This window comes from Malaclemys terrapin, chromosome 11 (genome assembly GCF_027887155.1).
Source record: "Malaclemys terrapin pileata isolate rMalTer1 chromosome 11, rMalTer1.hap1, whole genome shotgun sequence".
Classification (NCBI taxonomy): domain Eukaryota; kingdom Metazoa; phylum Chordata; order Testudines; family Emydidae; genus Malaclemys; species Malaclemys terrapin.
The window spans coordinates 67,143,404-67,167,917 of record NC_071515.1 but is presented as its reverse complement, the minus strand read 5'-3'; the positions used below and the strand labels follow the sequence as shown (position 1 = coordinate 67,167,917).

At 40.0% G+C, this 24,514-nt stretch overlaps 1 protein-coding gene across 1 annotated transcript; it reads right to left on the bottom strand.

The window, feature by feature from the left end:
• Window positions 1-26: 26 nt before the first annotated feature.
• Window positions 27-23,739, bottom strand: LMLN (leishmanolysin like peptidase). Its single transcript, XM_054044572.1, has 17 exons — window positions 23,563-23,739; window positions 22,362-22,459; window positions 22,241-22,271; window positions 21,761-21,843; window positions 21,385-21,502; window positions 20,243-20,421; window positions 17,379-17,484; window positions 17,061-17,155; window positions 13,699-13,816; window positions 12,138-12,245; window positions 10,513-10,589; window positions 9,675-9,785; window positions 8,821-8,953; window positions 7,674-7,833; window positions 6,847-6,977; window positions 5,588-5,798; window positions 27-4,264 (listed from the first exon to the last, which is right to left on the bottom strand). The coding sequence occupies exons 1-17, from the start codon at window positions 23,737-23,739 to the stop codon at window positions 4,164-4,166; spliced, it is 2,037 nt and encodes a 678-aa protein (XP_053900547.1). The 3' UTR covers window positions 27-4,163.
• Between the last annotated feature and the right edge of the window lie 775 nt (window positions 23,740-24,514).

Here is a 24,514-nt window from a genome sequence, read left to right as displayed (position 1 = left end):
ATTCTCAGAGAAGGGCAAGACTGAGATACAATTTTCTAGACAAGTGTTTATTGATGTACAAGGATTGGTTTCATTATTTTAAGATGGCAGTACCTAACACATGAAAACAAAACCTTCCACTCACAACAGCACAAACAAAAGTTAGCCCTTAATCCTCAATTCCAGTCACAAAAAACAATGTAAAATTTACTCTACATTTATATTCTGTACTAAAATAGGAAACACATACTCAAGGTCACAGTCAGTTCTCTCATCCAAAATAATTCTGTTTTCAGAATAAACTTTATTTTTCAAAAAAGGTGACATTTGTACCCATAGGCCCAATGTCACATACCACACAAAACGTACCACTTAATGTATACACATGGACCCTAACCTTGCAAAGCGATATAAATGCATACAGACCCTTGCATCCACAACATCTCTTCCATCTCACTTTACAGAGTCGGGGCCTTATATTGCTCAGCCACAGTTCACCAACTTGACATTAATAGGAACTTTGGAGAAGAACGAACATACACCTCTCCAGCTGCACTGAGATACATTAGTGTAGAAAAAAGTTCAGAAGAGAAAATATTTGAAAATCGGCACTGTCCCTCCTAAATAAGGGCAGATGACATGATTTTAGATTAGATACTTGTTCCTAGTTTACTAGTGCACATCAAAAAGATAAACTACATTGTACTAACAGTCAAGTAAAACATTGGAGCAAAATTCTCCTTAGATGCCTGCGATGGATCCAGACTCCAAAGTCCCAGGAGTCAGCTCATTTAGGAGAGCACAGCACTGGCGTAACAGCACTACCTGGTGGTTTGGAGCATTTTGCTCATTGCAAACAATTTATCTGACCAAGAACTATCCCTCTCTCCCTGTAATTCTTTGAGACCAGTGCCACTATTGTGTTCCTCAAATCTAGCTCACCTGAACTTTCAGTTACTATTTTAGATTAAAACTAGGGAAAAAATTGTGAAACATCTTTGAGAAATGAGACAGGTTTTTTTTCCTATAAGCAAATATGTAGTGTTTTACAAAATAAATATTATATAAATAAATCAAGAAAATTCAGCTACAGAAAGTCAAGTAACTTATTTGCTAGTCCGGGAAGAAAGCTGTAAGTAATACACACACGATGCAGTAATAAGTACATCACAGAATAAGTGCAACTAGGAAACAAGAGTAGCTTCCTGCAGGTTATTTTAGAAAAATAACCCTGACAATTTTGTTAGACAACACTTAAGGCTGCCTAAATGATTGTTTAAAGTAGGACTTTCAGCTGTATATTCTGTATTCTGAAATGGCTTATGCTTCCTACTCTAATTCTGCTCTTAAAAACCTGAGATGTTTTTACTTATTCAGCTTGAGATTTGGAAGTTAACCGTATGTTGAATATTTAAAACTAAGACAGTATAGAAAACTGAGGTAGGCAGTTTTATTCAGTTATTCCTTCTGAGATGGAAAGGGATATTTCGACTGCATTGACAGCCACCACTTTACTCTCACCTTAAAGGTGACCTCATTACATCTATCAGCCATCACATTGCTACTACAATGGGGCTACCTGTCATTAGCTTACTAATATAACAATATCAAGTGTTTGATTTAACCTGTTCAAATACATTTTTCTACAAAAATCAGGAAGTCACTTCCAATTCTACCATTCATAGCTGGATTCTTGACTGCTGCATGTGCTCACAGAAATCATGACTGAAATCTCAGATTATTAAGGCAATTATATTTTTACTTCATGGGATACATTAAAACAACTACTCAGCAAGTACTGTTAAGTCTGCCTCGAAGCGTTCTGACCGGTAGGCGAGTTCTCCCTCTACAATGCACGATGGTCACTTTCACTTACTATATAGAACACAATGCAGATGTAAGAAAGCACTGACTTTTCAAGTCACCTTACATGTTTCACCAAATTCTCAGAGAACAGACTGAGCAATTGGGATAGTTAACTGTTCAGTTGAAGACAAGATTATTCATTCAAAGATAGCAAGTTTCACATTTGTATAGACAGATCAGGATATCAAGTGACAAATGCAATAAATTAACACTGGTAAAAATGCTTAACAGCTATAAAGTTAATCAGAAAGTTGAGACAGTGCAAATATTTTACATTATTAAGAAAAAATAACCAAGAAAAATTTTCAAGTATCAAAAGCATCATTGTTGAGTGATGCTACTTAAATTCTATTATTGCACGACAGACAAAAGATACATCATCAACCTCTGGGGCCTAAGAAATCTTCTCAAACTATTATGCATTTTCAAGGAACCATTTCACACTGTTGTTGCATTGTGTATATAAAAATTTATCAGTCTGTTCATTATTTTTAGTGTGTCAATCCAAATTTGTATGAGTTCTAAAAAATATAACAATTAGGGATAAAATGTTTTAAACACACATTTAAAGCTAATTTAGGCCTCGTATAATTTAAAGGAGTGTATATAACTTGGAACTAGCCCAATTCAAAGGATTCTCAGTTGTGATTCCTTAGGGCACTTTTCATTTGTGTAGTAAATTGGGGATTCAGTGACATTGGTCACATTACAAAAACCCTACTTTTATAAGGATAGTGTTAAAAATAATGCAGTAGGCATACAAAGATTTTTCTTTAACATGCATATAACCATAAGGGAAACTCTCCCTACTAATGGACAAGTTCATCTGTGACCAAAGGATTTTTATTCCGTATCTTCATCCTTTTTTCCTTGCAAAGAGTCCCTGACAAATCCATTGCCTTATAGCGGCCTAAAGGGAGGTTAGAAGATATTGATCCTTCTTGGCTTGGTATATGCTGGAACCATTGGGCACTCCTGCCCCCTCACATCTGTAATGGAAACAGTTTTCTGAGAATCAGAACTATCAGCATGGACAGACTGAATAGGGCAAGCAAGACTTATTTGTAAGTCCAAAAGGGGTAAGATACGGGCAAGTTTGCATCTCTAAGTGCCCCCAGGAGCAGCCATCCTGTAGAAACAGCAATTCTACACATTTCCCCAAATCTAGTCAATTTTGTCCACCACTAACTTGTGCTTCTTTATAGCACAGTATGCCCTGGTTTAAAAAATAGCTGTTTTCATAGCAATATTTTAAATCTTCACATATCCAGTATCATTTTAGAGATCAGCCGCATGTCCATCAGAAGAGCCAGTCTATAGTTTTCTTAGTGTGTTAATCTTGTTTTGGCCTAAAGTAATTAACATTGTCTTTGTTTACTACAGTTGCCATCACTATTATTTTTCCCACAAAGGAAAGTCAAGTTAGAGTACAGGTGTTGTGTGTTCACGTTATCTATGCAGAATAGAACTCTTCATTACTTCACTGCTGTTTAGCTCTCAACACCCATAAAAAGTGTCAAAAAACAACCACCACCACCCACCTCGCGTGCACTCTGAACACTGATATTGAAGGTAAAGGACAAAAATTACTGTAGTGAAGTGAAATATTTTGACCATCCCATGAACAGTACATCAGTGTTCCTCCTTCTTAAAGTTACCCTGGTAAGATTCAAATATGTAGTGCATCTATTTTCATATAACTGGCACACATTAAATGAGAGTGGGCTTCAAAAAGCTGAAGTGGGATTCCTAAAATATTTGAATAAATGTAAAGAAACAAATGTTATGAAAAATATACCATCAATTCACCATAAGTTTCACTGAGTAAAAGCCCATTTCAGCCTAGGTTCCTAGCAGCAATGGCAACTGATTTTTTACATGGCTTTTGACTAAAGAAACATTGAGGTATATCTCCAGTTTGAGGATGCTAAAAAACAAACACCCTGCTACCACTTACACAGAGGATTTAGCAAAACAAAATCCAAGAAGCATTCTTACAGTTTCACATGTATATCACCAATGATTGACTTGCCAGTTGCCTAATGCAGGTAGCACTTTTGATCTTCAAAAGTTGTTACTGTTAAAATTAAAGGTCTGAATTCAGAAAATACTGGCACTTATTGAGAAAACATAGTAAACTTTGCCTCCTCTTAAAAGCTAGCTGCTGTTGTGAGCACCTTCTTGGCTACAAGCAGTAGTGAGATAGACCAAAAGGCAATCGTCCTGCCTGCAGAGATATTGCACTATGGTAGTGCTCTTGACTCGAGGAATGCAGCAGGGTGGTGAAGTCTTGGAGTAAGTAGATTTTTTACCCACACTTAACTCCATACACATAGAAGAAATCCTGTCAGCAAGGGGATCAAGTTAGCCATCAACAGCCAGAGAGTTACAACCAGGCTGGAGGAACAGGAGCACAAATCTAAAGTCAAATATAAAGATAATACAATTACAAAATACCCACCTAAGACACAGAATAGTGAACAATTTAACAAGCATGGATTTCAGTTAAAAAAAGGCATGAAAACATACAAATTTCATTTGAAATACTGTCTGTGTTAATGCATATTAGCCTTCCATGGCTAGGAACTCTGCAGTAGTAACCTGATTAGCCCCTAGGATAGGAAGTGCTTTGTGTTGCTTCTACAGCTGATTTAGGATTAGCAGTTAGGAAAATGGTCAGAAAATAGCTGACCACAGCAAGAAAAGGAGCAGGAGGGGTAAAAGTCGGGGTGGGTAGAATCAACATTTTAACAGTGCCTCAGGCTTTCACAAGAGTTTGTTTTCTGAATAATTCTGATTTAGATTGCCATAAAAGCAGAACATTGAAAACCAAACCACAGAACTGAGGTAAAGAAAAGAACAGGAAGAAAGAAATAGGGGGAACTGAAAGAGGGAGCTTGCAAAAATACCTGTCCCTTTAAGTTCTCACTACATGTTTTTCCTACTGATTTATAAGAAGGTGGGTGATACAAACATCACCAGCAGTTTCAGAGATCTGTTCTGAATAATCTCTACACACAAGGAATACAGGATACACTATGTTAAACCTAAAGCAGATACTAGAACTCAAGTTAATTTACCTTATATTAATGTATATAATTTTTTTCATCCTAGAAAAACTTTACAAACTATACACTAGTTCCTTCCCTAACCACTGAAATTTGGTCACTTCCGGGATGGAACAAAAACAGTTGTTTTAACAGTTTGCAACAGAATTATATAGAAATTTAAGGACAGGAAGTGAAGATAAACAGCATATTCAACTGAGACTAGACGGCGAGTTCACAGAGACAATGTAGTTAACCCAAGCTGGAATATGGCCAGCATATCTAAGGACTAAGTAACATTTTAGGAGTTATGGGAAAGTAATATACCATTAGTATGAATAAGGTAAATGTGATTTTCTGTTAACTTTCATTTTAGGAAGTGGCTAGGCAAAATTATTAGAAAATGAAAGCTCCAAGTCAGTAAAGGAAGACCACCAGTTATTAACATATGATGCTCATGCAGCCACCTCTCTAGACAGTAGTCATACATGTTCTGTGTTAGCTTATCCCCATGAGGTCAAGTTTACTAGTGAAATTACAATTAATCAAAGTACAAACCATTCAAGTTATTTAAGAATAGTTACACTCCTGAAATCCTGTAGCACTTACTATTTTCCAACAACTGACAAAATCCTCTGAAGTTCAGATGTTTTACCTATCTTTATGTCACATAAGCAAATCATAAGGCAACCTACCAATTGATAGTGCCCTTGTTACGTTAGAAGCTGGCGGATCCCGTTCAGGGGGACAGGAATCACAAAAGTCCGAACAAGCTGGACAAATTAGATTTCCAGCATGTACCCATCCATTCATCTGAATGCTAACAGTTAACACTTGACCCGAGCGGCTGCACAAGTATGCTGTGTCCTTGACCCAAACCTTCAGCCCTTTGGGAGAACAAGAAACCTTAAAATAAAGAAACCAAGTTAGGTCTGTTATGTTTAAACATAAGTCACTTTATTTATTATCCAAACTTGTTTATAGATTCTTCTAATAAGTAAATATTTTGTTCACAAACTGGCTTGGAGACAGCACAGATGAACTGGAAACCCATACTGCTAATTTTAGAACAATTAACTATTTTAATCTGCTATTTGTTTCAAGGATTTGGTCATATTCTTCTATGCAATTATACTGACTGAACCACTGAATTAAGAATTACTATGATCATCTGCATACTGCCAATGATTTTATACAAGTGCATTTTGAGGGGGGAGGGATAGCTCAGTGGTTTGAGCATTGGCCTGCTAAACCCAGGGTTGTGAGTTCAATCCTTGAGGGGGCCACTTAGGGATCTGGGGCAAAATCAGTACTTGGTCCTGCTAGTGAAGGCAGGGGGCTGGACTCGATGACCTTTCAAGGTCCCTTCCAGTTCTAGGAGATAGGATATCTCCATTTATTTATTTATTTATTTATTTTCAGTTGTGCTAAGAATATTTTTGAACCCATTCTTTAAGTAGTACAGCCGAGATGATGATTACGAAAAATAACTTGCACAGATCAGTGCCTTCCACCTAAACTCAATGGGACTCACAAAACAAACTAAGCGAGACATCCTGTGAGGAGGACATCCCAATATAAATTACAAAATATAGAAAAATAAGTATTCCTATTTTACAGCTGGGGAAACTGAGGCACAAAGACTACCCTGGACAAGTCATTTATAGGAAGTCTGTGGTAGAGATAAATAGAACATCCAGATCTGTCCTCTAGCCCTGCTCTTAAGCCCAATCTTTTTTTTATTTTTATTTAAACTATCCACTGGAAGTTTAAGTTACATGCTCATGCTAGGAAGCTATTTTTAAAGCATGCATAAAATTATTGGGTTATTTAACAAAAACAGCTTGTGATATTAAGTCATCTTAACCTATTTTTTAAACAAATTCTGAGTTTTTATAAAAGGTGAGATTTTTTTTTAAATGGTTTCTAAATTTATTTAAAATGTCATCCTTACCTGATAACATCCACTGCCCCAGTCAGGGTAACTGAGCTTTTTTCTGCACTGTGCCATGACAAATGCTGATTTCTGAATGAGACACACAGAGTTTGGTCCATATTTCTCTGCACCATAGTTTTTGAAAGGATCTGAAGGCAAGAGGAACACGTTTTTGAAGAGTTACCTCAGCTTTGTTAAATAAACATCAGCAAGCCCCTATTGTGAATTAGTAAAGAAAATTAACTTCAAGTACTAAACGATCGACAGGGCAATGTCAATAAACACCAGAAAGAAAACGGAACTCTTCAGACTGCTCATAGAATGTTGGACTAAAATGCCAGGACACCATTTCCACAATTTGTGAACATTACACTCCCTGAAACAGCTTAACATCCATTGGAATAAATCAACTTCTGTTAACATTAAACTGAACAAGTCTTCCACCTGACTACAAACGTATGCCTGCCAGCTAAACTGTAGATTAGTAGTGCTAATTTACCATCCCAGTAAGGCCACTGAGTCACTGGCAGTGTAAAGACTCAGACTATCAAAGTAGGCAGGAGTGCAGCAGGAGGATCAGATGGTAACTGTTCAATATAATTTACATACATCTATACATAAAGAAAAATGGAGTCTAAAAGGAAAGTGTTAGGAGTGGAGAAAGGAAGGGGAAAAAATGGTCTGTTGAATAAACCAGACAACAGAAAGTGGACTAAAAACAGCAAAGAACCTTGTTTCCTAAAGAATGTTGTTAACTGGAAATGTGTGGGTATCCAGATAAGACCATCCTTGTGAATTCTGCAACAAGAACAATACTTTGAAAATATACTTCATTAGAAACTGACCTGGCTGATTTTCCATTATTCTACAATCTGAGCTGCGTTGAAATTCACCACTTAAATGCCAACTAAATTCTTGACTGAAGGGGCAATAGTCAGCAATTTCTACTGAGCCACCATAATAAGGCAAATCTTCTGATGGTACTCCATTAAGACTGTCAAAGTACTGGAGGGGGGGAAAAAAAAGAAAGGAGGCAGTGAAATAGTTTGTGCAACAAGGACAAGTGTTTATTTAGCTTTTATTGAACCGATCATAATTACAAATTTCCAACATCAGTGGTGCTGCACATAGGCACTGGTAACAGGAGTCTATGTTTAAGTAATGCCTTTGAGCCAGATGGATCCCAAAGCACTTTAAACTCTGCACATAAATACACATATGCACACATGAAAGAAATCATTTTTCCTACCAAATCATAGCCATCTCCGGAGTGAAACATCACTATTTTAGCAATGCACAGCAATATCAGGCAGCCCTTTAGGTAAGGAATTGAAGAAATACCATATCTAGAAAATCTTCCAGAGAAAGTTATGTAGGAGCCTGCAATGACTTACGATGGAATTTGGTCAGAGTGCCAGACTAAAATCATTGTTCTTTCAAAAGAGACCAACATGAGATTTCTAATGACCATAAATGGTCAGCATGTCATTTGTACTTCTCTGAAATAGGGCACTTTCAGCAACACACATCCCCTTCACATACTGTATTAGTTCAGTACCAACGCAGAGGGAAGGAATGCTACACCCTAAGTCACCACTACATCTTGCACCACCTAAGTCATCAGTTCTCAAATTGTGGGTTGCAACTCCGTTTTAATGGGGTTGCCAGGGCTGGCGTTAGACTTGCTGGGACCCTGGAGGCAGGGCTCAGGCTTTGGCTCCAGCCCTGGGTGGCAGGGCTCAGGTTATAAGGCCCCTTAGGCTTCAGCTTTAGTCCCCCCGCCCAAGGCAGCAGGGCTTGGGCTTCAGCTTTAACCCCTCCCCCCGCCCCCCCCACCCGGAGCGGCGGGGCTCAGGCTTCGGTCCCCTCTCATGAGGTCATGTAGTAACTTTTGTCGTCAGAAGGGGGTCATGGTGCAATGAAATTTGAGAACCCCCTCACCTAAGCAACAAAAATAATTTGAGCTGTTCCATGGAGTAAGATGCATTATACCTGATACTCCTGAGGTAACTGCTTTGGGAATTTCTGTAAATTGCACACTGCTACTGCCTTTTGGTCCTGTCTACAAGTTAACTGCAGTGGATTACTCCTCAGAGTGTCACAGTATGGACTCACCAATTGCCTCCTTCAAAAGAGGAAAGAAAATCTTAGTTGAATTGATATAAATATGATCTAATTGCTTTTGCTAGGCAATTCTATAAGGCCTGGTGTCACTTTTCCCCACTTCATATGGTCCATCGTGTATCGGGCACTGGTCTCTTAGTTGGCTGCCAAGCTCATTATTGCCATTTGATTGGTCTTGAAGGTCATGGGAAATGCAGCCATAGGTTTACCAACACAATATTCTCTAAATCAAAGTCTTTCATCTAGGATGCACTTACTCATCTATATGGTCTAATTTTTTGCTAGTCTTTACAAATTTTTAAACTGGTGAAAAGATTAAAAACGTGAGAAGGCCTGCTAATACAAAGTGTAATGAGATATGCTCCCTATGGGTCAGAGCAGTATCTAAAACACAAACTAGGCCTGATTTTGAAAAGGACCTTAACCCACTCTCCACTGTTGCAGGTGCAATCAGATATTTAGACTTCTAAGAGTGATTTGCACTTCCAATTCAATGGAGGCAAAGTAATAGCATGGCCACTTTTCAAGATTAAATATAAAAAAATTGAAAGACAGTAAAAGCAAAGATATGAGTGATAGAAGCCAATCAACTATTATTCTTGCACAACCTAATAAAAGTGAGTTCATGGTCTACACAACACAAGAGAAAGATGTAGATGAATACTGACAAAACAAATACTGACAAACTGCAAATTCGGCAGGTTTCAAAGCATCATACTTACTTCTCTTTCTTTTGGTCAATCCAAAATTTACAGCTTTTCATCACAAAGTCACAGCCTTTATCACGTCCCCAGTCTAATTTCTCTGCCATGCTGTAATTGGCTTTATACCAGCTGTAAAGATATTTTGAAACGGAAATACAACTGAGAAACTGGTCTTCTGACCAATCAGCAGAAGACAGTTTAAAAAACTTGATAACCTTTTTATTCATTCATTGAAAATTTTAATGTAGGTTATATGTCCCTTGTATATATAAATTATATGAATATTTCCTTCTGACTTTACAAATAGTGAATTAAAGCTAAAACTTGTCTTATTTGTTAATGTGCATCTCTTGCTGAATAAATGATGACTACATCTGGCATTGTACAATGGATAAAATGTGCCAAAGAAATAAGAGCAATTGGCCAAAGGGCTTACATATATAAAGGGGAAATTCTGCTCTCATATCCACAGGTTAGATTCTTGACTGATTCTGCCCTCCTTCCAGGCATGGAAATTCTATACCTGTAATAAGAGCTGAATGACAGTGAAGATCTGCTATGTAGCTTTTAAAGGAGAATTTTACCCTAAAGGCATAATTTGATGATACAAACAAGGGTGTGGTCTTTATGGATAGAGTAATGATAGATGGCATTCAAGAGACATCTGAAGAAAAATGAAGATAACAGTACTATATCAAGCATCTTTAATTATTAACTTTTTACATAAAGCAAGCTGTATTCATTCAACTGCAACATCTCTAAGTGCATGAACTCCACAGTACTTTCATTGTTTATAGCTTGAAAACACACAGGTCTGAAACTGAAGACTAACAACATTTGGTCTTTTCACTCTTACCCTGTATCCTCCATTAACGCTAAGGTAATCCGGGAGAAGACCCTGTTCTGTGTGTGGGATCCAGTCATCGCCTCATTCTGAAAAGTGATTCACAGTGTTTTCAGAGCACATTTTCCCTGACAAGTATTTTAAAAAAAGTTATTTCTCCATACTGATAACATTTCACTGCAAGTTAAGAGACACCAAAGTATTTTCCAAAAATGTTTAATTTTTTCTTACCAACTTTCCTAGGAAATCTTGAAATTGAAATGTGTTCCCTTATTGCTTACCTCCACAACACACAACATTGATTTGATATTGTGGCTTTACCCATGACTACGAGGTCACTAACATTTGTACTATAAAAGGAACAATGCTGCACAGACAATCCAATAGGCTAAATGACCACTGTCTTAGTGAGAGAAAAGTCAATTGCCTTGTTCAGAGAAATTTCTGCACGGGGGGGGGGGGGGGGGGGGGATGGCAAAACCCAGACTGGAGGGGATCATGGAAATACAGATGAGCACTGAAACAGGTTACCTAGGGAAGATGTGGATCCCCTGTTACTGAAGGTTTTTAAGAACAGGTTAGACCAGTGGTCCCCAGACTTTTCAGGGTCGAGCCAAGGCTGCGGCTCCTGTGTGGGGTGGGGGTGAGGACATGCGAACAGGGGTAAGGGGGCTGAGACTGGGGCCACAGCTGGGGGGAGGGTCTGGAGCTGCGGCCAGAACCACGGCCGGGCCACACTGGGGGCCGGTAGCTGGGGTCCTCGCAAGGGGCCGACGCTGGGGCCGAGTGCGGGACCACGGCTGAAGTAGAGCTGGGGGCAGAATGGGACTGAGCAGCGCTCCCTCCCCACCTCCTGTGTGGGCTGGCCTGGGCCCTGCTGTGCCCCCAGAATGTTCCTCCACACCCCCTTAAGGGGGGCATGCCCCATAGTTTGGGGAACACTGGGTTAGACAAACACCTGTCAGGGATGTCTAGATATATTTAATCCTATCCTACGGAGAAGGGCTAGATGACCTCACAAGGTGCCTTCCAGCCCTACATTTCTATGATTTTATGAAGTCAAGGTAGTGACTAAACTGCACGCTCCAGGATTTGAGACAAAAAGGTAGAAGGAGAGGGGATAACAAAAAGATAAACTGGCTCAAAGGAAGTTCCACTCCCCTCTCCTCCCAGATACACTCACTCAGTAAACAAAGATCAAGTTCAAAAGCGCCCTTATAAATGTAGTTTTCTTAAGAAGAGACTAGTTGCTACAGAGGTACATAAAACAAATTAAACTAGGATCACTGCATAGCTGTATTGCCCTATAGAGTTTATTAGTGTAAGTTGTGGAAGATAGGTAAAGAACTATAGAAAAGTGAACCTATAATTGTTTGTCATTTGATACTGTCTTTCTAGGCACTGGTGAACCTTGTGCTCTGAGAATTAAGAGTTTGGAGAATGGTATGAGAGTTGTTTGGGAATGAATAGAGGTTTAATGTGCACAACTTAAGAGTTATTTGCAATGTATTTCAGTTAAGTTTAACACTGGTGGGTTTCCAATAGATCTACGGATACACTTGAAAAATTGAAAATCTACATTTTTATCCCCTTTAGTGATAACATAAGTATATTTAGAATTATTTACCAGCACTAACCTCCAACAATCGCTTTTCCCAGTGATTGAGCTCAGTACCCATGCCACCTTGGTTTTCAAGCTCCATTCCCTCTAGAATTGGACAGTCAAAATGTTTCCGAGCTTCTTCCTACAAAACAGAACTGTTACAACCTCATTCTCAAAATACTGAGAAAAACTCAGATATGCACTTAAGATTTAAAAAAAAAAAAAAAAAAAAAGACTATTTTAATGTCCTCCTTTTACCACAGTTTGCTATTTTCCTTTGAATGCAGAAGGACTTCTCCTTATTGAAGCTCTAACAAACTAGTGAGTCTCCCAGTACTGAATCCAGCAATCTGGCTGTTAGCCACTAATAAGTAACATACCATACTACCTACTTATTCCAAGTTCATATCAGGATCATCTGAAAACAACGTTTCACAGAAAATAAGCTTTCATCAAATAGTCCCCCTTCACGATTAGGTATGCTCAAGAAATTCTGAACAAAACATGTTCGCATTAGAAAACGGGGTTTTGTCAAAATCAACATTTTCCATGAGAAGAGAGATTCTGGTGGAATTTTCCATCAGAAAAATCAAAACATACCACTATTAGCCAACAGGCATCACAATGTTGTCTAAGATTTGTGGCCTGCCCTCCCAGCTCCCACCTCACAATATGACAGTAACCAGGATGAGCAGAAGCCCCTTACTATAGTTAGCAGTACAGCTTTAAATATAGCTTTAAGAGTTGGGCTACAAATAGTTATTTCAATTTCCTAAAAGTAAAGGTAGACTAGAATTTCTCCAAACAATCTAGAATACCAAAATTAATGTTTGGGTGAAAGTACTGTTGTCCTGTTTCATTTATTAATTGGTTTCTGTCCCCAAATTCCTTAAAAATAAAAGTTAAAATTTGAAAGGAAAGACTGCGAGAGAGTGGGGTGGAGGGAGCATGGAGGAAAAAGGGTCGCAAACATTTTTGAATAATTTCTAAAACAAGAGGAAAGATGTGATGAAATTTTTCAACTCTGACACTTCATTGTAGGCGGAGTTAGGAGAACATGGAAACAAGTAGTATTTAAGTGGGAAAGGAAAGGTACACTAGTCATATGAAAAAAAAAAGAAAACATGAATATTGAACAGAGAAAAGATTAAGGGCCTTATCACTTAAGTCAATAGCAATTATGAGTGATCAAAGCCTCAGGATCAGACTTTATGGAAACAAGATGTGAGTAGGATGGAATGGTCCACTTAATCACTACCAAATCTGCTTTAATCTTCTACTTTATCCTTCATGGCATCTCTACCCAACCCCTACATTTTCTTTTCGCATTTCAATTATTTCTCCCCTTACACCTCAAGGCCAATTAACTGTTTTCCATCTTAAATATCCCTCAATTAACTAGGAGTATGATTTTCTTTAAAGTTTGACCCAAACCAGGTTATGTGGTCAAGAATTTTTATTTTCTTTTTATTTTGCTTACCTCCAGTAAATTAACATTTTTGTTATCAACAAGATGGTAATGACTGAAGTTCAAGTATCTGATGGTAATCAGGACAGATACACTATGAAAGAAGTTTAAGTTAATCAGTACTTACAACTACTCGAGGTGTTAGAAGAAGAAATACATCATGGCGCAGCATCTTATTACCTCGTATATCCCATAACCTCACTGCTTTATCAACAACCTTATTGCTCCACTGATACAAACCTAGACTGTAAGGAGAATGTTTTAATTAGAGATGTTTTAGCAGAATCTAAGCAATAAACCTAGCTATGCTCCAAAACTGAACATTACCTTCCATAAATGAGCAGTGCTCAGTATCCTCTTAATATGTACTCTAATTCCTTATGAAAATGAAGTAATTTAACTGGGCAACTTTCCTCCTTAGTAATATTCTTCCACATTGTAAGCCTAATTCGCATTTTGTGATTAGCCAAACTGAAGAGCTTTACTAAGGAGATGTTTTCAGAATAATTATGCACTAATAAAATATATTGTACATATCAGGAAAGAATCTAAAAAGCTAAGAACTTTCACTTGCAGAAATTGCATGAAGGAATGAGTTTTTACTACTAAAAGGGAAAACAGTTGCAAAATTGATTATTTATGCTGAAAATATCTAAATTAACTGAAAAACAGGAAAGTGTATTGTGTTTTTTTGTTTTTTAATAGTAAATGAGAATTATAGGCATGCAGAAGTCATCCTACATAGTGCCATTACATATTGCACACATACAAGATGGGAAATGACTGCCTAGGAAGGAGTATGCGGAAAGGGATCTGAGGGTCATAGTGGATCACAAGCTAAATATGAGTCAACAGTGTTACACTGTTGCAAAAAAAAAAAGCAAACATCATTCTGGGATGTATTAGCAGGAGAATTGTAAGCAAGACACGAGAAGTAATTCTTCCTCTCTACTCTTCTCTACTCTTCTCTGCTAAGGCCTCAGCTGGAGTATTGTGTCCAGTTCTAGGCACCACATTTCAGGAAAGATGTGGACAAATTGGAGAAAGTCCAGAGAAGAGCAACAAAAATGATTAACAGTCTGGAAAACATGACCTATGAGGGAAGATTAAAAAAAAAATGGGTTTGTTTAGTCTGGAGAAGAGAAGACTGAGAGGGGAAATGGTAACAGTTTTCAAGTACATAAAAGGTTGTTACAAGGAGGAGGGAGAAAAGATGTTCTTCTTAACCTCTGAGGATAGGACAAGAAGCAATGGACTTAAAATGCAGCAAGGACAGTTTAGGTTGGACATTAGGAAAAACTTCCTAACGGTCAGAGAGGTTAAGCACTGGAATAGATTGCCTGGGGAGGTTGTGGAATCTCCATCATTGGGGATTTTTAGGAGCAGGTTGGACAAACACCTGTCAGGGATGGTCTAGATAATACTTAGTCTTGCCTTAAGTGCAGGGGACTGGACTAGATGACTTCTTGAGGAACCTTCCAGTTCTATGATTCTATATTTAAAAACCTTGGAAGATGGACATCTTCTACTGAGTAAATTCAATTACAATGATATTTGACATGTGATACATCATTGTGATCTGAGTAAACTCAATACAAGAAATATATGAAGAATAAACCCTGATTCAGCAGGTACTTAAGCATATGCCTAAGTTTAATCATGAATATAATCAGTGATGAGAAGAGAACCTGTTAATATTTTGGCAGCTCCTCATCTCACAAGGGGGTCATGGCCCTAGATGACTAGATGACCTCCTGAGGTCCCTTTCAACCCTGATATTCTATAACCTACAGTATTATACAATAGTTGTCCATTACTGAACACACAGAATAATAATACTGCAGACTTATGAACCACTGTGTTCTACTGTAGTACTTCAACGACAGGAAGGCCCTTAGTTAACTAACTATTGGTGGTATCAGTTAAGGAATAGATATGAAAACTGACCAAATTACTGCAGATTAAGGTTTAGGTCAAATTTGAGATCTTATTGAAAAATGAAGACAAAGTCACATTTCTATATGACAGGACCTCCAACTCTTTGCAGTCTAGGAAGATTTCAAATATTCAGAATCCCCAAATTTGAATAGATTGCCCTTGAATCGCTAGCAGGTGAAGTGGTCAGTTTAAACAAAATTGATAGGATTCTGTCAATGTTTAATCAGCACAGTTTAACTGTAGGCATTACTGCTCTTTAGCATTATGTATAGTGTAGAGGAATGGGGGCAATAAAGCTGAAGTTACGCTGCCAGATCCAATAGACCCCATGTGACTGATTTGGAGTTGCTCTGTAATACTTTATGAATACAGTATATTGACCTGGTTACTGGGCTGTTAATAGCATGAATATTTTGGTTTAATAGGAGGCTGTGGGGAAATCACAAGCCGAAGAGAAAGAATGGCTCAAGATAAGCAACTTCTCAGCAAACACTTGAGAGTTAAGAGACAATCCCAGGACAGGAAAAGGCTGGGAACACAGTAGGTCAAAAGAACTCTGGCTGGTTTAAAAAGGAATGCTCTCTCAGAAAAGGGAGTAGTTCCGGGGAACCGGACAAACACACAGACACCCCACTGCTTATAGAGTATTTATTTACAATCCTTTTTCTCTAAATCAGTGGTCCCCAAAAACTTTTCACAGTCTGTCCCACCTTACCCCTGCCCAAGCCAGGAGTGGGGGCACAGACAGGGGAAAAGGAACTGAGGCTGGGACTGGGACCGTGACCAAGAGCGGAGCCACAGCCAGGGGCCGAGGCTGGGGCCGGGAGTGGAGCCGCAACCGAGAGCCATGGCTGTGGCAGAGGTGGGTGGCACGCCCTCTCCATGCAGGCTGGCCAGGCCCCACCGCCCTGAACGTTCCTCTGTGCCCCCCTCTGGGGGGCATGACCCACAGTTTGGGGACCACTGCTCTAAATTCTTTGTTCCTACTGCTAAAGCAAAAAATACTTTGATTTAAGGAGGATGTCTGATCACTGTGTACCACTGGTCACAGCCTCCCAAAGGGAAGAATGGCACAACAAATACCCCTGCAGGTTTGGCTGAATTTGGGTACGAATGGTTAATACACAGTGTACTGCAGCCCAGCGCCCAATCTAAGAGTGGGAGAACTGTAAAACTATTCTGAAATAGGTGAAGGCATGAGGCCTGACACCTGAGGGAGTGCACCCAGAGAAACCACCAATGGAGGCAAAGATGCAGGTAGCCCTGTAATTGACACCCCCTCCCCCGTTTGGGGGTGTGTGTGATATATATATATATATATATATATATATATAAATAAATATAAATATAACACACAAAAAAGCATAATGCCACAAATGAAACAACTCTACAACAAATGAAACTAATGTTTGAGTGTGAAGGGAAAGAACATTTCTGCAAAGGAAACAACTCTGACTTTCAAGAGGCTGACAGCCAGAATATATTCTTGCAAAAATGAAAGGACACTGTCAAGTTAACAAACCAAGAGGATTCAGGGATTTAAAAATATACCTGTCATTAAAAGGTGGGAGCCCATCTGCATATCTTGCTGTCAAAGGATTTCCATCATCATCGTGATAAAATGCAAACAGCCCAGCAGAGAAACCCTTCAAAAAGGAAAATAAAAAGCATTTTTAGACAATATTAATCCATCTAGAATGCTAAAAGCCATTAAGAGACCAATATACAACCCCCAATATATATATTGAGAATATTATACCTGAAGGCAATTAGAACAGATGTTGAAAGATGCAAACTAAGTGCATTCCTTTTTATATAAACTAGCTGGGAGAATGTAAGGAAATGACATGTTAAAATATCAAGTCTTACCAGTGCATGAATAATTTCATGTTTCACTGTAGACAGCATGCCAATAAATTCCTGAGCTTGAGTAGAAATCATATTTGGACACAAATTAGCATATCCTGCTACTGGCCTGGAAGACAAACATTGCTTTGTTTTATAAATTGGATTTTGATTAAATGCTGGGCAACTTTAAAAAAAGAAACACATTACATATGAAGGTAACAAATTAAACCTAAAAAACACTCATCTGATTTAATGCAAATAACTTTTCACCCTCTTTTGGGGATAAATCCTTCCATGTAATGTTTTTCCTAACTAGATAGATTACCAGCAATAGCATGTACACACACACACACACACACACACACACACACCATGCAAAAAGTGTGTAATTATTGGAGGTCAATAAGTTAACCCAATGGTTTTCAACCTTTAGTTCATTTGCGGACCCTTACAAGATTTCAAATGAAGGCGTGGACACCTTTGGAAATCAGACATAGTCTGTGGGCTCACAGGGGTCCGTGGACCACAGGTTGAAAGCCACTGAGTTAACTCATTAAATAAAAGAATTCCAATCTAGCAGCAGACACTGCACAACTGAAGCTCAGGGTCAGTTAGTTTCCATTACAAACCTTCTGTTTTATAGCCATAATAAGAGACAGAAAAAACAGACAACCAGTTATCTCTTAAAACCTCAAATGGAGGGTCAGGGAGTATTATTTCAGCTCCCTTACTTGACCACCCAAAATAAATTACCCCCCCCACACACACTATTTAAAAATCAAATTAAAAATTTGGTCAAGCTATTGCTTTATACAGTACTGCAGAACTATGTCCCACAAGGCCAGTATTTGTTCTTAAAAACTGACTTGTTGCAGCAGAAACATAGACCTCTCTTCTACCACCCCTAGGAGCTCTAGGGCATTGGTTTTCAAACTTTATGTATTTGTGATCCCTTTCCCACATCAAGCCTCAGAGTGTGACCCCCTTTATAAATTAAAAATGGGAGGGGGGTAATTTAATTTAATGGGGGCTCTGGGCTGTCAGCCCCATGGAGCTGACAGCTCACAACCCCCTGTAACCACCTTGCGACCCCCTGAGAGGTCACGACCCCCCAGATTGAGAACCCCTGATCTATTTTAAAATAAAGAGATTTTCACTCTGCTTAAGCTTGTAAAACTTCAGGCAGAAGCAGAAGGATGGGAGCTAGTTGTCTGCATGAAAATTTAAGACAAAGTGCATCACTGAAATAGGGTGACCAGTCAGCAAGTGTGAAAAATCGGGACGGGGGTGGGAGGTAATAGGCTTCTATATAAGAAAAAGCCTCAAATATCGGGACTGTCCCTATAAAATCGGGACATTTGGTCTCCTTACACTGAGGTCAACTTCCATGAGGCTCCACATAGATGATAATGAATACAACTGCAAGATCAAGGTGCACATATTCTGCAGATAAGGGGCCCAATCCTACTCCCATTTAAATTAGTAGAAGTTTTGCCATTTACTTCACTGGAAGCTTTATACGGTATGCGTATTAAGGAAAGAAGTTTAGCTTTGACTTGGTATGCCCCAGCTTCTCTGGATTTCGTGTTGTTTGATTTGTGTGCACGCGCATTAATAAGGAAGTTTAGTTTATTTTAATAAATATTGAAAATATTTCTGTTAGCATAATTTGTACTTGAAAAATAATATTTAAGCAAAATATTGCTTTGCAAAATCTCAAAATATATTGTGTCAAGGAGAGACATGAGAATGAATGTTTTGGTTCTTAACATGTAACCTGTCTGCACTACCATGTTCCACTGTAATGGAGTCATAGAGTTTAAGGCCAGAAGAGACCACTGGGTCATCTAGTCCAGTGGTTCTCAACCAAGGGTACATGCACCCCTGGGGGTACACAGAGGTCTTCCAAGGGGTACATCGACTCATCTAGATATTTGCTTATTTTTACAACAGGCTACATAGAAAGCACCAGCAAAGTCAGTACAAACTAAAATTTCATACAGACAATGACTTGTTTATACTGCTCTATACAATATTTATATTCCAATTGATTTATTTTACAACTATGTGGTAAAAATTAGAAAGTTCAGTAATAGTGTGCTGTGACACTTGTCTTTTTATGTATGATTTTGTAAGCAAGTAGATTTTTAGTGAGGTGTGATTCGGGGGGGAAACAAGACAAATCAGACTCCTGAAATGGATACAGTAGTCTGGAAAAGTTGAGAGCCACTGATCTAGTCTGAACTTCTCTATAATACAGGCCACCAACATCATCCAGCACGCACACACTAAACCCAACAACCAAAATTAGACCTAAGTATTACAAGTCACAGGAGACTGGACTGTTATGTGCCATAGGCAGAGAATAAGAGGGACCGAGGTGAATCAATGCCTGAGGTTCCTGCAATGGCAGGGAACTGATTAAAAAGGATATACCCTCAGATAACCCCACAAGTGACCCGCACCCCTGCTGCAAAGGAAATTGCTAACCCCTGAGGTCACTGACAATCTTACCTGAGGAAAAATTCCTTCCCAAACCTACATATTGTGATCAGTTAGACCATAAGCACACGAGCAAGAATCAGCCAGCTGAACACCTGAGAGAGAGAATGCTCAGAGCTACATTGGGGCACCAGCCCACCACATCCAGTGTCCCATCTCCGATGCTTCAGTGCAAAAACCCAGAATCCCTGGGGGAGTCCCTTCTAGACCCGTGCAGGTGACCAGCTAAAGCCACGAAGCATAAGATTTTAGGAACCTAAGACGTAAACCAACAACCCATTACACTCAGCAGAACAGACATATCTAGTGAGTTCAGCATAAATGAATGCAAAGACCTGAAAAAATTACTACTCAGTAAAAATTAGCCTGGAATGAATTTTTACCTGTCCATTTCTGCTTCCAGTTGGCAGTAGGCTGCATACGCAATAATATTTTCCTGACCACATCTTTCAGTAGTAAGAGCACTGACATAAAGTACAAAATCGGCATCTCGAACTCCTTCTTGGTCTGGTAAGCCAGCAGGTCCACAATACCATTCGTCTTCACTACATACCCTACATTGCTATGATAATGCAATTAAAACAGGAAATATGAAATAAATTAGCCTATATAACTCAAATTCTTAGACATGTAATATGCCATTCTTTTAAGCCAAGTAAAGATTAGAATCCCTGCTGTGGACTGGGTGAATACGCTAGGGCCAAAGTTTTAAAAAGTGATTAGTGATTTTGATTCCTCAGTTTGAGTGGTGCCCAATACGAAGTGTACTAAAATGGCGGTGATCAGCCCTTTCAGAGTCAGACCTTTTATGGTGTCTCCAACTTGGACATCCAAAAACTGAGGTACACTTATCTCTAGAGGTTGTGACTGTATTTTATATAAGTGTGTCCCTTGATTCATTTTAATGAAATTTCAATTTAAAAATAAACTGAGTAAAAGTGCTACACAATATGTTTGAAAAATGGTATCAAGTGTGTAAAGCTACAATGATCAGTGCAAGTAAGAGAAGTGCTAATCATGTATTTTAGTATGAATCGAAACAGCCAAGTGAGAAAATATAGTATCAACATGACTTCAATAGAAGATTTGGATGAGTAAGAACTTCAAAACTGGACCCTATGATGGCAAATTAATTCTAGAAAATTGGACACACTGAATAAGGAGTATTATAAATTGGCTTTAGAACTCTGGTAATATCTGGGGCTTAATATTCAACAATGTCCTTTCTGAATCTATTTTCTTTAGTATTCGTAAAATTTCTATCCCATAATTTTGACACGCTCCACAATGCAATTGCAGCTATTTTTGTAAGGATTAATTCACTTGACTTTTGGCCCTATAATATAATCAGAGAAACTCTGCTATTGCCTCAGATTGTATTGTGTCTTATTGCTCAAATCTGATCACCTCCCACAAGTAAAAGCTACATATAAAAGGTCAAACATATTAATATTAACTTTAATTAGTAATCGTCCCAAACCATAAAACTTAGACTGCTAAGTAGATGTTACTTGGTTTGAACTACCTGTAAGTGTTCCTCAGGAACTATAACTGGGCCACATCTTGTGTGTTCTGCACAGGCTCCTTGGCAGTATCTATGAGGGTCACCTTTCTTCCTTAAATACTGGTTTGTTGCGCATTGCCTTCAATTAATTTAGATTACAGTCAACATTTTATAAGTGAAAAGGCAAGCTGTAAAATAATTCATGGCAGCTAAAGATACTGAAATAAACAGGTGGTACAATATTACTGTGTAAGGCACTAGTATAAGAAACATTACTTGCAAGAGGTTACTATTACACTAGTGGAAAAACAAGACATTGTTCCACATTTATATTAAAGTTCACTCAAACTATTTTAAATATCAACATAGCAAACAATTGTAAACAAACTTCACTCACCTGCTTAGTGAAATAGTACCGGTTGGTTTGCGAACTTGAAAAGTCTTTTCCAAATAAGAAATAGCTTGTGGGAAAAGTTTGTTCTAAATTTAATGAAAAAAAAAATACACACAATGGACTCCTTATTGCAATACAAGTACAAATGCATCCTAGGAGCACTAACTCTCACATTACAGGGCATTTGCTAAACATGAAGGCACAGCAGAAGAATGGATGGCATGACACGAAGACTTGCTGAAGTCTTAAGTGCAGCTAAGCCACTGTATGGTACTGCAGTCTCAGCAATAATATTGACAGTAATAGATAGTTACTCTGAAGGATCCCAAAGTGCTTTACAAACTATACACAAAGTGCCACTGGAAACCAGACATTTTTGGAGTAAAAAAATAGCAGATAACTGATGTACAGCACATTGTGGAATAGCTTTTGGGAGAGCAGAATGCCATACATACAAACCGAAAGGAGAAACAAGTAACATACCTTTATAAGGTGTCGTTTCTCAGGGAGCAAACTAGGAAAAAAAAAAAAAAAAAGGAAACATTTTGATATAGATAATATATTTTTACATTTCAAAACTGCAGAAAAATACCACTATACTTACTCTTCAACACTTCTGTCATATATAGTCTTAATTCTCAGGTTTTGATCAACATTTCTCTTGAGAACATGATTTTCCTTAAGATGAACTTTGTAGACAACCTGGTAAAAACAGGAACAGAGAACTTGATTTGACAAGTTATTTTTACAATTTTTTTTTAAACTGACAGGTATTTACAAATTCTGAATGCCTCCATATTGAAAGGTTCTTGATTTAAAATAAAATAATAATAATAAATAATATTTCTCCTCCTCCTAATCAGAGATCACACAGTACTCTGGACATCATCCCAAAAGTCAACATATTTACTTCCACATACACACACCCTTTATCTCCTCTTACTTGTATTAGTTATATATTGACTAAAATAGTCTGAATTTTTAAAAGACAGTTACAGAAGTGGCTAAATTTATAATTTTGACTACAGCAGAAGCCCTAACTGTCTATTTATATTTACTCTTTTGAATTTCTGATGCAAGTTCCAGGAAGCTGCCTCAAATGTCTTCAGCAAGGATCAGACACAGAAGTAAAAGGATTATGACCAAAACATTTAAACCTGGAATATCATATCAAATAATCAATTTTCTTTGCAACTGATTGTTTTGGAATGATCTCATTATCTGCCATCTGTTTGCTTTAGTTTGGGGTTATTCTGCAGAGCTTCAGCAGAGCCATTTTTCAAAGCAGCTGGTTCTGGCATTACTGAGATACTGACACCTCTCACTGGAGCACCATTACATTCCAACATCCTTCCACCACCTGACTCCTAACATAGATACCTATAAAACCCACCCAGATACCATGGTAGCCTGGTCCCCACTTCTCTCACCCTTTGACCAATCCTCCTTACCCCATACCCCCATAGCCCATCTGATACCAGGCTGCTCGGATACCCCCGATCCCATCCCTTACCCCTTCCCCAACCATTACAGAGAAGACACCATCCCATACCCCCTCCCTACCCCGTCCCTACCCTGTATGCAGAGGGCACCGCAAGCCCCGCTGGCACTCCATTCCCCTCCCAACCCATTACACACAGGGCACCCCATGCTCCATCCCCACTCCTTGCCCCACCCAATACGCAGAGGGCACCCCATACCCCGCCCCCACCCATTACACAGAGATCACCCACACTACCCCGCCCCCGCCCCACGCGTTACGTAATCACCTCCCCTGGGCCGCCCCGGCCCCGGGGACTCCTCACCTCTCCGCCGCCGGGAACGCGGTGGTGACAACTGGAGGAGGAGGAGGAGACGGTGGCGGGGGCCGAGCTACAACCCAACAGAAGCAGCGCAGCGGCGAGGGCGGAGAGCGGCGGCCGAGTGTTCGGCACCGGGCCCCGGCTCCGGGGCTCGGCTGCCATCTTCCGCCGCGTCTCCATGGAGCGAGTGAGTGACAGCAAGTTTCGCCCTGAGCAGCCAACCGAGAGCAGGAGGAGGCGGGTTCCGTCCGAGAGAAGCGTCTGATTGGCTCTTAGGGACGACATCCAAGGGGTGGGGTAGAAGCAGGAGTAAATCGCTGCCCTAGGGGGCTGGGCTGGGTTCATTGAACTGCTCGGCGGGGCTGGGTAGTCCAGGCTGAGGTGGGCGGGGGCTGGGCGGGGCTTGGTAGTCCAGGCTGAGGTGGGCGGGGCTGGGTAGTCCAGGCTAAGGTGGGCGGGGCTAGGCTGGGCTGAGGTGGGTAGTCCGGGCTGAGGTGGGCGGGGCCAGGCTGGGCTGAGGTGGGTAGTCCGGGCTGAGGTGGGCGGGGCTAGGCTGGGCTGAGGTGGGTAGTCCGGGCTGAGGTGGGCGGGGCTAGGCTGGGCTGAGGTGGGTAGTCCGGGCTGAGGTGGGCGGGGCCGGGCTGGGCTGAGGTGGGTAGTCCGGGCTGAGGTGGGCGGGGCCAGGCTGGGCTGAGGTGGGTAGTCCGGGCTGAGGTGGGCGGGGCCAGGCTGGGCTGAGGTGGGTAGTCCGGGCTGAGGTGGGCGGGGCTAGGCTGGGCTGAGGTGGGTAGTCCGGGCTGAGGTGGGCGGGGCTAGGCTGGGCTGAGGTGGGTAGTCCGGGCTGAGGTGGGCGGGGCCGGGCTGGGCTGAGGTGGGTAGTCCGGGCTGAGGTGGGCGGGGCCGGGCTGGGCTGAGGTGGGTAGTCCGGGCTGAGGTGGGCGGGGCCGGGCTGGGC

Bases quoted from the DNA above. Each gene is read 5' to 3' on its own strand.
- LMLN (XM_054044572.1), bottom strand. From the start codon at position 23,739: ATGGAGACGCGGCGGAAGATGGCAGCCGAGCCCCGGAGCCGGGGCCCG. The intron at 22,460-23,562 runs GTGAGGAGTCCC...TGTTTTTACCAG, and splicing joins GCGTTCCCGGCGGCGGAGAG to GTTGTCTACAAAGTTCATCT. The intron at 7,834-8,820 runs GTATAATGCATC...CCCCCCCTCCAG, and splicing joins AGTTACCTCAGGAGTATCAG to TACTTTGACAGTCTTAATGG.